This window comes from Haliotis rubra, unplaced genomic scaffold, assembly GCF_003918875.1.
Source record: "Haliotis rubra isolate DU_JTF1 unplaced genomic scaffold, ASM391887v1 Scf691, whole genome shotgun sequence".
NCBI lineage: Eukaryota > Metazoa > Mollusca > Gastropoda > Lepetellida > Haliotidae > Haliotis > Haliotis rubra.
The window spans coordinates 352,743-365,399 of record NW_025767403.1 but is presented as its reverse complement, the minus strand read 5'-3'; the positions used below and the strand labels follow the sequence as shown (position 1 = coordinate 365,399).

At 43.7% G+C, this 12,657-nt stretch overlaps 1 protein-coding gene across 1 annotated transcript in view; it reads right to left on the bottom strand.

Annotated features, from left to right (window-relative positions):
* Nucleotides 1-12,657, bottom strand: part of LOC124258402 (sortilin-related receptor-like) — an 80,717-nt gene that overhangs the window by 26,254 nt on the left and 41,806 nt on the right. Inside the window, exons 25-28 of the mRNA XM_046692498.1 lie at nucleotides 12,186-12,419; nucleotides 10,963-11,126; nucleotides 9,255-9,423; nucleotides 1,449-1,583 (exon numbers count right to left, since the gene is read on the bottom strand). Of these exons, the coding sequence (XP_046548454.1) occupies nucleotides 1,449-1,583; nucleotides 9,255-9,423; nucleotides 10,963-11,126; nucleotides 12,186-12,419 (702 nt within the window). The remainder of the gene's footprint in view (nucleotides 1-1,448; nucleotides 1,584-9,254; nucleotides 9,424-10,962; nucleotides 11,127-12,185; nucleotides 12,420-12,657) is intronic.

Sequence of the window (12,657 nt, the reverse complement as noted above, 5' to 3'; positions counted from 1 at the left end):
GTGAAATCTGTCTTTCTTGGTGTATTGTGAAATCTGTATTTCTGGGTGTATTGTATAATCAGTCTTTCTGGGTGTATTGTGAAATCCGTCTTTCTGGGTGTATTGTGAAATCTGTCTTTCTGGGTGTATTGTGAAATCTGTCTTTCTGGGTGTATTGTGAAATCTGTCTTTCTGGGTGTATTGTGAAATCCATCTTTCTGGGTGTATTGTGAAATCTGTCTTTCTGGGTGTATTGTAAAATCCGTCTTTCTTGGTGTATTGTAAAATCCGTCTTTCTGGGTGCATTGTGAAATCTGTCTTTCTGGGTGTGTGAAATCTGTCTTTCTTGGTGTATTGTGAAATCCGTCTTTCTGGGTGCATTGTGAAATCCGTCTTTCTGGGTGTATTGTGAAATCTGTCTTTCTGGGTGTATTGTGAAATCTGTCTTTCTGGGTGTATTGTGAAAACCGTCTTCCTTGGTGTATTGTGAAATCGGTCTTTCTGGGTGAATTGTGAAATCCGTCTTTCTGGGTGTGTGAAATCTGTCTTTCTTGGTGTATTGTGAAATCTGTCTTTCTTGGTGTATTGTTAAATCTGTATTTCTGGGTGTATTGTATAATCCGTCTTTCTGGGTGTATTGTGAAATCCGTCTTTCTTGGTGTATTGTGAAATCTGTCTTTCTGGGTGCATTGTAAAATCTGTCTTTCTGGGTGTATTGTGAAATCCATCTTTCTGGGTGTATTGTAAAATCTGTCTTTCTGGGTGTATTGTAAAATCCGTCTTTCTTGGTGTATTGTAAAATCTGTCTTTCTGGGTGTATTGTAAAATCCATCTTTCTGGGTGTATTGTGAAATCCGTCTTTCTGGGTGTATTGTGAAATCTGTCTTTCTAGGTGTATTGTAAAGTCTGTCTTTCTGGGTGCATTGTGAAATCTGTCTTTCTGGGTGTATTGTGAAATCTGTCTTTCTGGGTGTATTGTGAAATCTGTCTTTCTGGGTGCATTGTGAAATCTGTCTTTCTTGGTGTACTGTGAAATCTGTCTTTCTGGGTGTATTGTGAAATCTGTCTTTCTGGGTGCATTGTGAAATCCGTCTTTCTGGGTGTATTGTGAAATTTCTGTATTGTGAAATCTGTCTTTCTGGGTGTATTGTGAAATCTGTCTTTCTGGTTGCATTGTGAAATCCGTCTTTCTGGGTGTATTGTGAAATCTGTCTTTCTGGGTGTATTGTGAAATCTGTCTCTCTGGGCATATTGCATGGGTGTGTTGTGAAATCGCATCATCCTTTAGCTCAAAGGAATCTTATCTTTCTAGGCCTCTAGGCAATCTAATTCTTCATGGCCTAACAGAAATCATTAGGTTTGCAGATCAGGTGAAACAAATTACTATTTTCTCTGCCAACACCTGACACAACAAGTAACTAGACTTCTCGTTGTGATGTACTTATGATAAATGTTGGTGAGACGCTCACTTGTTGTGTTGGTATCACAGCCGTTCTCGTCAGAATGATCCGGACAGTCCACTATTCCGTCACACACTTGCCCTTGTGAGACACAGCCATAGGAGTAGGTGCACTTGAACTGATCGGAATCACACACCAACCCGCCTGCAACAATTGAGAGGAAGTGAGTGAGTATAGTTTTACGCCACTCTTAGCACATTCCTGCAATATCATGGTGGGGACACCAGAATGGGCTTCACACATTGTACCGATGTGGGGAATCAAACCGATCTTTCTGTGTGACGAGCGAATGCTTCAACCACTAGGCTACGTCACCGCTCTTCCTCACCGCTCTTCCTCACTGCTCTTCGATAACAGAAATATTCTGGGACATAACTAGCAGGTAACATCAGTGCAGGTGACACATAACGTATACAGGAATTGGGATTGGGTGGGGGTTGGAACCCCTTCATGTATGGAGAATGGAGTGACTGAGTGAGTTTAGTTTTACGCTGCACTCAGCAATATTCCAGCTTTATGACAGCAGTCTGTATATAATAGAGTCTGGACCAGACCATCCAGTGATCAACATCATAAGCATCGATCTACGCAATTGGGATACGATGTGTCAACACGTGTCAACCAAGTCAGCAAGCCTGACCGCCAGATCCCGTTAGTCGCCTCTTATGACAAGCATTGGTTACTGAAGATCAATCCTAACCAGGATCTTCGCTGGTTTCTGTGTGAAACATAGCAATCCATTTCATCTGTACAGCCAACAGTTGTGTGTGCTGCAATGCAGATTGTCTCTTCCCCATGACCACTTGTTGTAACCAGGCTTCGTACAAATTATCAGCTACCAAACATAGGGCCTTTAAAGGGCTTTGAATAGGCAACAATATTAAGGCCCTATAAAAACAAATCTAAATCATAAGCAGTTGAACTAACATGAGGTTGGTTGAATGTGGGACCGACCGTCAGAGGGAAATAACTCGTAGCTACATCATTGTGATGGGCAAGTTTAAGTCGCAATGGTGAGTGAGTGAGTTTAGTTTTACGCCGCACTCAGCAATATTCCAGCTATATGGTGGCGGTCTGTAAAGAGTCTGGACCAGATGATCCAGTGATCAACAGCATGAGCATCGATCTGCGTAATTGGGAACCGATGACATGTGTCAACCAAGTCAGCGGGCCTGACGACCCGATGCCCTTAGTCGCCTCTTACGACAAGCATGGGTTATTGAAGGCCAATATTGAACGCGAATCTTCACGGGTACTTCGCAATGTTGATTAATGAACATTGCAAAGTATTTTTTATGTCTCAGTTTAATATAAAAATATGTAATTTTTTAAGTAAAAATGTAATTTTTAGAGTAAAATTGATATTTTATACTTATCCTGACTCATGCTCTTTTTGCTTGTCTTCTTCTTCTTGCGAACATAGTGGAACACTTGTATCTCCCTAATTGAAGCTCCCTTCAAGGTAAAATCACTAATTAGTACTCAGCACGAGTTACCTCCCTTCCACAAGCTCGGGAACGAGGGCGCCACCTCCACCCATGTGCCTCACTCTCTCCTCATATACTGAGCCCAACATTTGAATTTACAGGGAAATCCAAAGTGTTATGTGGGGAGGATGGGAGGGCTTACCTCATGAGTCAGGATAAGTATAAAATATCAATTTTACTCTAAAAATTACATATTTTTCCTTATCCTGACTCATGCTCTTTTTGCTTGTAGAATCCGACGGAAAGGGAGGTGGGAAATATATAATACTTTGGATTTTAATAATTAGTGATTTGAACTGTGATGATTGTAATAACCCTATGGGAACTTCATAAAGGTACTGAACTGATGAATTCCTGCTGCTAACTTATCAGCTGCCATATAAAGGTTATTACAATGTACTTATTATGATAAAGTATATATAACATTAATACAATGCTGATATGAATAAGCTTTAGCTACATATATAATAGCAAAACTCTGTAGAGTTTGTTAGCTAATATATTTTTACAATATGAGTATAGTACTGTGCTTAAGATATAATTAACTTAAGCTACATATATAATAGCCAAAACTCTGTAGAGTTTATTAGCTTATAGATTAATAATGTAACCATAGTACTAAGCTTAAGATAAGATTAGACTTAAGCTAAATGTATATAGCAAAAAAAACTCCTTAGAGTTTATTAACTAATATACTTTTATGTTATAACCATAGTACTGAGCTTAAGATATAATTAAACTTAAGCTACATATATAATAGCAAAACTCCGTAGAGTTTTGTTAGCTAATACATTTTATAATGTAACCATACTGCTTAAGATATGATGAAACTTAAGCTAATTGTATAATAGCAAAAAACCCTTTAGAGTTTGTTAGCTAAAATACTTATATGATATAAACCTAGTATTGAGTTTATGAAGGAAACCTTAAGCTACATATATAATAGCAAAACTCCGTAGAGTTTGTTAGCTAATATACTTATATGATATAAACATAGTATTGAGCTTTGAAGGAAACTTTTAAGCTACATATATAATAGCAAAAACTCCGTAGAGTTTGTTAGCTAATATACTTATATGATATAAACATAGTATTGAGCTTAAGATTTGAAGGAAACTTAAGCTACATATATAATAGCAAAAACTCCGTAGAGTTTGTTAGCTAATACAAGTTATAATGTAACCATAAAGCTTAAATTATGATGAAACTTAAGCCAAATATATAATAGCCAAAAACTCTTTTAGAGTTTTGATAGCTAAAATACCTATATGATATAAACATAGTACTGCGCTTAAGATATGAATAAGCTTAAGTTACATATATAATAGCAAAAACTCCGTAGAGTTTGTTAGCTAATACATGTTATAATGTAACCATATTGCTTAAGATATGATGAGACTTAAGCCAAATAGCAAAAACTCTTTAGAGTTTGTTAGCTAATATACTTATATGATATAAACATAGTACTGAGCTTAAGATATGAATAAGCTTAAGCTACCTACTAGTATATAATAGCCCAAACTCTGTAGAGTTTGTTAGCTTATATATTTTTACAATCTGAGTATAGTACTATGCTTAAGATATAATTAAGTTAAGGTAAATATATAATAACCAACTCTGTAGAGTTGTTAACTTATATATTGTATGATGTAATAATCATAGTACTGTGATGATAAAAAGACCTTAAGTAAATTATATATAGCATGTAGCTATTTAGTACTGTTATAAGATAAGTAGAAATCTGTAAGATTGACTTATCTTCTCCGAGGAACTGTCAACTGTTGTGCGAGGACCATGGGATCGAATTGGTGGATACCTGAGACGTCCTCGGTGATGATATCTCTCAGATAATGGTTGGCAACCACCATATTGGATCTCCAGAAAATAAAACCCTCCATTATTTCAAATAACATTGTGTAGATCAATGTAGAAGTTAGCGCTCTAATATCATGAGTATTAAAAGCTCATGGAGGGTCGGATTGGGTCCATCCGTCTTGTATGCACGTAGTATGACAGTTCTGATCCAAACGGAGATATAGTACGTGAGATTTCATTCTCGTAAGTTGATGATAGAGGAAATAATCTGTTGTATTATTCCCTTCTGTTTGGTTCGGTGGAGATAAATTTACAGTGCTCTTGCTGGCCATCGTGATAGATAGAATCATCGTATCATGAAGTCCAAGTATGTCATCCAGGCGTGTTCATAAACCTCACTTGTGAGGTGTTGGAGCACTATATTCAGATCCCCAAGTTGGAGGGTGAAACTTCCATTTTAATTCTCCAATCAGAAAGTTTAAGTAGGTTTACTAACCATCTAGTTGTGTTAGTAGCTTGATTATGAAATTCAGCTGTAGTCTGAGGCGCTGTGGATTTAGATCCACTTGTACCCGTCGTCTAAGTTATTAAGCTCTGCTAAGTCCTTGACGATGTAGGTGCACAACCAGGTGTGTCTGTCCTCGTTGAACTTTATGTAAAATTGCCTGACTGCCGTGCCCTCGTCCCTAACTTGACAGGGGAGGTCTCTAACCTGAAGAAAGCAGCCCAATCATGAAGGTTCAGATTAACTGGACTGTAAGGAGGCTTGCTTCGCTCACTGATATATAGTTGTCACTTGTAACGTAAGTCTTGACCTGTGAACTAAGATCGACCTCTCGTGGAGTCGTTGTCCAACGCCGGTCCAATCAGAACAAGGCATTTTGATTCTGTAGAATACCCGCTGTGATGTCACCGGTGTAGCAGGAAAAACCTTGTATAAAATCTTGCGTCGTTGATATTAGCATAATCGTCGGTCTTCACCGTAACTTCGAAGTTACCCGGTGACCACGTGTTTCGAGGGTTAAAGGTAAACGCATCGAAACCTCCGGTAGCGAAATACCTGGCTCTGTAATATTAATGCTGGGTAGGTTATTTTCCTGGCTGTCGTGAAAGTAACTTCAGTTTTGAATATAATTCCGACTTTCTTATATAAAGGTACAATAAACTTGCAAGTTGTCAGCTTGTAGACTGTATACATGAATGTATCGTCATAATTGTAGAATTAAAGCTGAACTTGTTGTACATATTTCTTCTCAGAAACTTTGGCGATTATGAGTTATACTGCTGTAACAAGGCTGCTGTTCAATTTCGATATTGAATTGTCTGCAGATCTGCGTGATGGTCGCGCATGTAGATAATCGTATCGTAGTCGGGATTGCATATTCTAGCAATCTATCACGGAAAGGTTGATTTCTGTGAAGATCTATGCAACGTCGTTGATTAATTAATATAGCGGCGTTCTGTGTTGTAAATAGCCTGTGCAATTGTCTTCGTAGGCTTATAGGCGGCATATGGCATACAGTTGATAGACAACTTATGCGATGTCTTGAACGGACTGACGAGTAGCTATATATGACGAGTGGCTAATATATGGAGACCTTGGAGGAGAATTCCTCGGTGGGCGCCGGAGATTTCGCTAAGCTCTCGAAGTATCAATCTAGATTTCCTGTGTGAGGTAGACTTGGAGCCACTTAGCCTTCGCGACCTTGCGAAGGTATCGAGTCAGAGCCCGATCAGTATATATATAATATATATGGCGCTTGCTTCGCGAATCGACCTCTGTGTTCAACAGGAGTGAGTGAGTGAGTGTATTGTTTTACGCCGCACTCAGCAATATGTGGGGTCGGTGAAGCGCTACTCCTCCGTGACGTCCCTTGTAACTGGTGAGGCTCTAGCTCCTTCGCGGAGGTGGCCTGGGACTTCCTTAGCGAAGTGTCTAGAAACCGATCAATATATGAGCGTTAGCTTCATACAGGGTGTGGTTCTTGCTGGTTCTGCATAAGTAGAGCCGAGTAGATCATCCTATCATCTTCAGAAGTCGTGTCACGAAATCTGGTGATAAGAATCTCATTGATCGTTCTAGATCTATTAATGCCAAGAACATACGCCTCTGGCGTTTGAACTGTTATGGCTTTATGGTAGGCTGTGTCCACATACTGTGGCACCGCAGCAATCAAGTCGATTGGAGGTAAGGTGATGGCGCTCTGCCTCGTCTTCCTTTATCAGGTATGTCTGCGCCGAAGTTGCCACTCTTGGAAGGTGAAGAGATCTCTAGATTGTTTACCATCCAATATCGTGATCTCAGCGTCTGAGAAAATGATGCCTCCATCATTTTCTATCCCAGCATCACTGATGAGAGGTTGATGCTCTCTGATGGTGGACTGTGTATTTCTATCTCTATGTCGGGTGACGCTCGGGGAGACCTGACTGTAGACTTGTGTGCAGACTTGTGTGGTGACCTGTGAGACGATCGGCGTGGTGATGTAATGAGGAGATCGGCGCGTTTAACGGCGCTGAGATCGTGTTGGTGAACTGCGTCTATGGGTTGACCTTCTCGGAGACCTGTGAGGAGAATGTTGATAGCTTCGCGAAGCTCTCGTGTAGTCAGGTGTCCTTCGCTAAGGCCTTCGCGAAGCTTCCTCTGCGTCCGGTCCTGGGGAACGGCGATTTGACCTTCGCGAAGGCTTCCGTGAGGTCTGACGGTCTGAGTCCGCATCTAGGGATGAAGCCGAGGAAGGTGATGATCTATCCCGCTTCGCGAAGGCCTTCGAAGCTGTACATCTGGGTCCTTCGTGGAGGTGGTCTGCGACTTACTTCGCGAAGGTGGCTTCGTCGTGGCTGCTACGCTGATGGGGGTGCCTCTGGGGTGTCGTCTGCGTTGGAACCTTCGCGAAGGCTCGGGCCTTGGGCTGGCTGCTTCCCAGTCTGTAGTGGCCCTCCATCATGATCATGATTTGCCGCAACAGTTCATCTGGGATGGTCTGCGACGAATTAGTCGGTGCCCTCTCTGCGATGTTAGCGGCGGGACCCTCAGGGAAGTCGTCTGACGTCAGTGTAGAGACATCAGGCTGCATGGCGATCTCTGCTGATGTCACTGTAGCTGTCTCCGGTCGCTTCTTGTGGCGTACGTCGGGGATGATGATCAGCTGATCATCGTAGAGGCCCAGTTCAGCGGCTGGAACAATCTCGGTTGAGAAAGTCCTAGTAGACTTCGTTGATTTCCGCTTAGAGGTCGACGCTGCCCTGGGGGTGCGAAGTCTGCATTGAGTGTTGGTAGCGACGGGACCCTTGGTACATCAGGCTGCATGTTGATCTGCGCTGACATCACTGTTGCCGACATCGGTCATTCTTTTGATGTACATCAGGTATGATGATCGGCTGATCATCATACAGGTCCAAATCTGCGACGAGAACAATCTCGGCTGAGAAAGTTCAAGTAGACTTCGTTGATTTCCCCTCAGAGGTCGCGTTGAGATGCAGTAGAAAACCTCTAGTCTTCGGCTGCGACGATGGGATGTCTGGGGAAGCAGGACGCTTCTTTGAGGCGGCGGACTACGTCCCAAGCCTTTCCACCACTCTAGCGGAACACCAGACGGAGCCGGGGTCGACCAACAGCAGTAGACTGGCGAGGGGTTCAGGTGTATCAGTCATGGCTAGACTCTGCATCGCAGCGACCTATCTGCTGCGGCGTCTCAAACGCAAAGTAATTATTTATTAAAGGCAGAAATGGATAAATTAGTACCGCAACTGCAACGTGAATAAAATGAACATGGCGCAGTACAACTAGGGCATATTAAATGCGGATCAGCAGCAGAATAAAAAACGTAATCTGCAACAGAACAGAATTTTTATCAACGTAATCCACTGAAACAAACACGGCGTCCCGTGAATAAACAGTAGAAACATGACTAAATATCAATATATAATTGTTGAAGGATACTAGCTAAACCTCTATAGATGTCTATACGAGGTAACTAACTAAATATAATCAAAGGATATAGTGTGTTGGGAGACACAGGCTCTCACGTCCAGCTCACTGGGCTTAAGAAGGAGAGTGAGGCACATGGGTGGAGGTGGCCCCTGCTCCCGCTGGAAGGGAGGTTACCTCGTGCTGCTGAGTACTAATTAGTGATTTTACATTGAAGGGAACTTCAATTAGCTGAGTACTAGTGTTCCAGTGATTTTACAAGAAGAAGGGAGCTTCAAAGGAAAATTTGAAATTTTATACTTATCCTGACTCATGATCTTTGCTTATCTCCCTTTCCCTTTCAAATGGTAGTGGAACACTTGAATCCCTTGAAGTTCCTGAAGCGGACGTATAAATACTCACCCACGAGTTACCTCCCTTGCCCTTTTCCGCACAAACGTACCATGTGACGTGCCCATACTTGTCACTCTCTCCTTTTCAAGACATAAAGAATTTAGGGCCTTTTTAGAGCAAAAGTTTCACATTTCAAGCTTTTAAACTCCGTGCGAGCCTTGGTAACACATAAATCAAGTTCTGTGTACTCACTGCAGTTGCGTTCATCCTCCCCGCTACTGCAGTCGTTCGTGCCGTCACAAACCCAAGAGTCCCTGATGCACGTGGGTTCTGTGTTTGACGAGTAACACAAGAACTCGGTGGTGCTGCAAGTCGTCTCTGAAACAGGCAGCGTTGACAATGTAAACATAACATTCACTTGCTGTCATGTTGCAAGTGAAGGAGAAAGCCTGGGTCTGACCTAACAAGGTGAGTCGAAAGATCCACTGAATAGAAGCGACGGACAGATTTCATTTTAGATTTTGCACTATAATTACAATCATGGCTGCTGTCACAAAGCTGGCTATTGCCAAGAGCGGTAGAGATGAAATAAGCAATATTTCCTTTCCTAGTAGTCTACCCCCTTCTACTCTGGTAGCCTAAGCCTACCCTCCTACGACTTTGGCAGCCTACCCTTTCTGCCTTTTGAGTCTCTCTCTCCCCCCTCTCCCCCCACACACTTACCCGCTTAGCCTTCCTCCTACTACCCTACCCCTGTTCCCCTAGTAGCCTGTCCCCTATTCCCCTAGTAGCCTATCCCCTAGTAGTATGTCCCTGTCTGTTCCCCTAGTAGCCCCTAGTAGTCCTGTCCCCTAGTAGTATGTCCCCTAGTTCCCCTAGTAGCCTGTCCCCTAGTAGTATGTCCCCTGTTCCACTAGTAGCCTGTCCCCTAGTAGTATGTCCCCTGTCCCCCCTAGTAGCCTATCCCCTAGTAGCCTGTCCCCTAGTAGTATGTCCCCTGTTCCCCTAGTAGCCTGTCCCCTAGTAGTATGTCCCCTGTTCCCCCTAGTAGTATGTCCCCTATTCCCCTAGTAGCCTGTCCCCTAGTAGTATGTCCCCTATTCCCCTAGTAGCCTGTCCCCTAGTAGTATGTCCCCTGTTCCCCTAGTAGCCTGTCCCCTAGTAGTATGTCCCCTATTCCCCTAGTAGCCTATCCCCTAGTAGTATGTCCCCTATTCCCCTAGTAGCCTGTCCCCTAGTAGTATGTCCCTGTTCCCCTAGTAGCCTATCCCCTAGTAGTATGTCCCTATTCCCCCTAGCCTGTCCCCTAGTAGTATGTCCCTGTTCCCCTAGTAGCCTGTCCCCTCCCTAGTAGTCCCCTAGTAGTATGTCCCCTGTTCCCCTAGTAGCCTGTCCCCTAGTAGTATGTCCCCTATTCCCCCTAGTAGTCCTATCCTAGTCCCCCTAGTAGTATGTCCCTATTCCCCTAGTAGCCTGTCCCCTAGTAGTATGTCCCTGTTCCCCTAGTAGCCTATCCCTAGTAGTAGTATGTCCCCTGTTCCCTAGTAGCCTGTTCCCCTGTCCCTAGTAGTATGTCCCTATTTCCCTAGTAGCCCCTATCCCCTAGTATGTCCCCTATTCCCTAGTTCCTGGGGTCCATTTTATGTCCCTTCTGCAGAGCCATCAACACAATTCTGCAGAGCCATCAACACAAGTCTGTAGAGCCAATCAAAACACAACTCTGCAGAGCCAATCAACACAATTCTGCATAGCCATCAACACAAGTCTGTAGAGCTATCAACACAACTTTGTAGAGCCAATCAACACAATTCTGCAGAGCTATCAACACAAGTCTGTAGCGCCAATCAAAACACAACTCTGCAGGGCCGAAATCTAGCAATAACAAGTACATTTTTCCCAAAGAGCCACCAAAGGCACTGATTGTAAACTCCTGGATACAGTCCATGGTCAACTATTACGCCTGTCGCCACTCACCACAATCCACTTCGTCGGAGTTGTCGCCGCAGTCGTTGAAGCCGTCACACCTGGCAGCATGCCAGATACAGAAGCGGTTCTTGCACGTGAACTGCCAGGAATGACATGATGGCGGGGTCGTTGAAGATGTGACAGGGGTCGTAGCAGTTGCTGCAAATAGGACAGGTAGATCAGTGTTCGGAACTATTTGGTACCAGAGGCATGGTACACCTAAAACAAGATTAGTTCTCCAAAGGCATCCTTAGAAATGTTCCTGAAAATGCCAATGAACAATGATTGTTTGTTTTGTTAGTTTGTTGTTTAACACTGCACTCAGAACTATTCAAGCTATATGGAAGCAATCTGTAAATAATCGAGTCAGGACCAGACAATCCAGTGATCAACATCATGAGCATTGATCTATGCAATAAGGATATGATGTAATGCGTCAACCCAGTCAGCTAGCCTGACCATCCGATCCCATTAGCCCCCTATTACAAGCACTAAAGACCAATTCTAACCCAGATCTTCATCGGTACCAGTGAAGAGTGCAAGTTCATCAAACTTGTGTGTGTGTATATGTGTCTGTGTGTGTATAAAACAAGCACCTGTCTCACCTGTACAGTTCTCCTCGTCGCTGCCATCAGGGCAGTCCCTCTCCCCACTGTTTGACAGTATGTGTCTGTGTGTGTATAAAACAAGCACCTGTCTCACCTGTACAGTTCTCCTCGTCGCTGCCATCAGGGCAGTCCCTCTCCCCACTGTTTGACAGTATGTGTCTGTGTGTGTATAAAACAAGCACCTGTCTCACCTGTACAGTGCTCCTCGTCGCTACCATCAGGGCAGTCCCTCTCCCCACTGTTTGACAGTATGTGTCTGTGTGTGTATAAAACAAGCACCTGTCTCACCTGTACAGTTTCTCTCGCCGTTAAGCTGCCATCAGGGCAGTCCCTCTCCCCACTGTTTGACAGTATGTGTCTGTGTGTGTATAAAACAAGCACCTGTCTCACCTGTACAGTTCTCCTCGTCGCTGCCATCAGGGCAGTCCCTCTCCCCACTGTTTGACAGTATGTGTCTGTGTGTGTATAAAACAAGCACCTGTCTCACCTGTACAGTGCTCCTCGTCGCTGCCATCAGGGCAGTCCCTCTCCCCACCAACAGTATTTGACTGTATAAAACAAGCACCTGTCTCACCTGTACAGTGCTCCTAAAATCAGGCACCTGTCTCACCTGTACAGTGCTCCTCTACGCTGCCATCAGGACAGTCCCTCTCCCCATCACAGATCCAGGTGAAGGAGACACACAAGTTGCCTGAGTCACACTTGTGTCGCCAGGGTGGGCAGGTGGTCTGGTTGCAGTTGTGTTCATCGCTGTGGTCCTGGCAGTCAAAGATCCCATTACAGTAAGCCTGAGAGCTGACACACTCGCCAGAACCACACTTCTTCTCCCACGACCTACACGGAGCTGTGAGCAAAGCATGACAATCAGTAGGGTCACAGGACAAGAGTAGTAGTGAGTTTAGTTTTACGCAACACTCAGCAATATTCCAGCTATATGGATGTAGTCTGGTAATAATTGATTCTGGACCAGACAATAGAGTGATCAACAGCACACGAATCGATCTACTCAATTGGGAACCGATGACATGTGCCAACCAAGGCAGAGAGCCTGACCACCCGCTCCCATTAGTTGCGTCTTACCA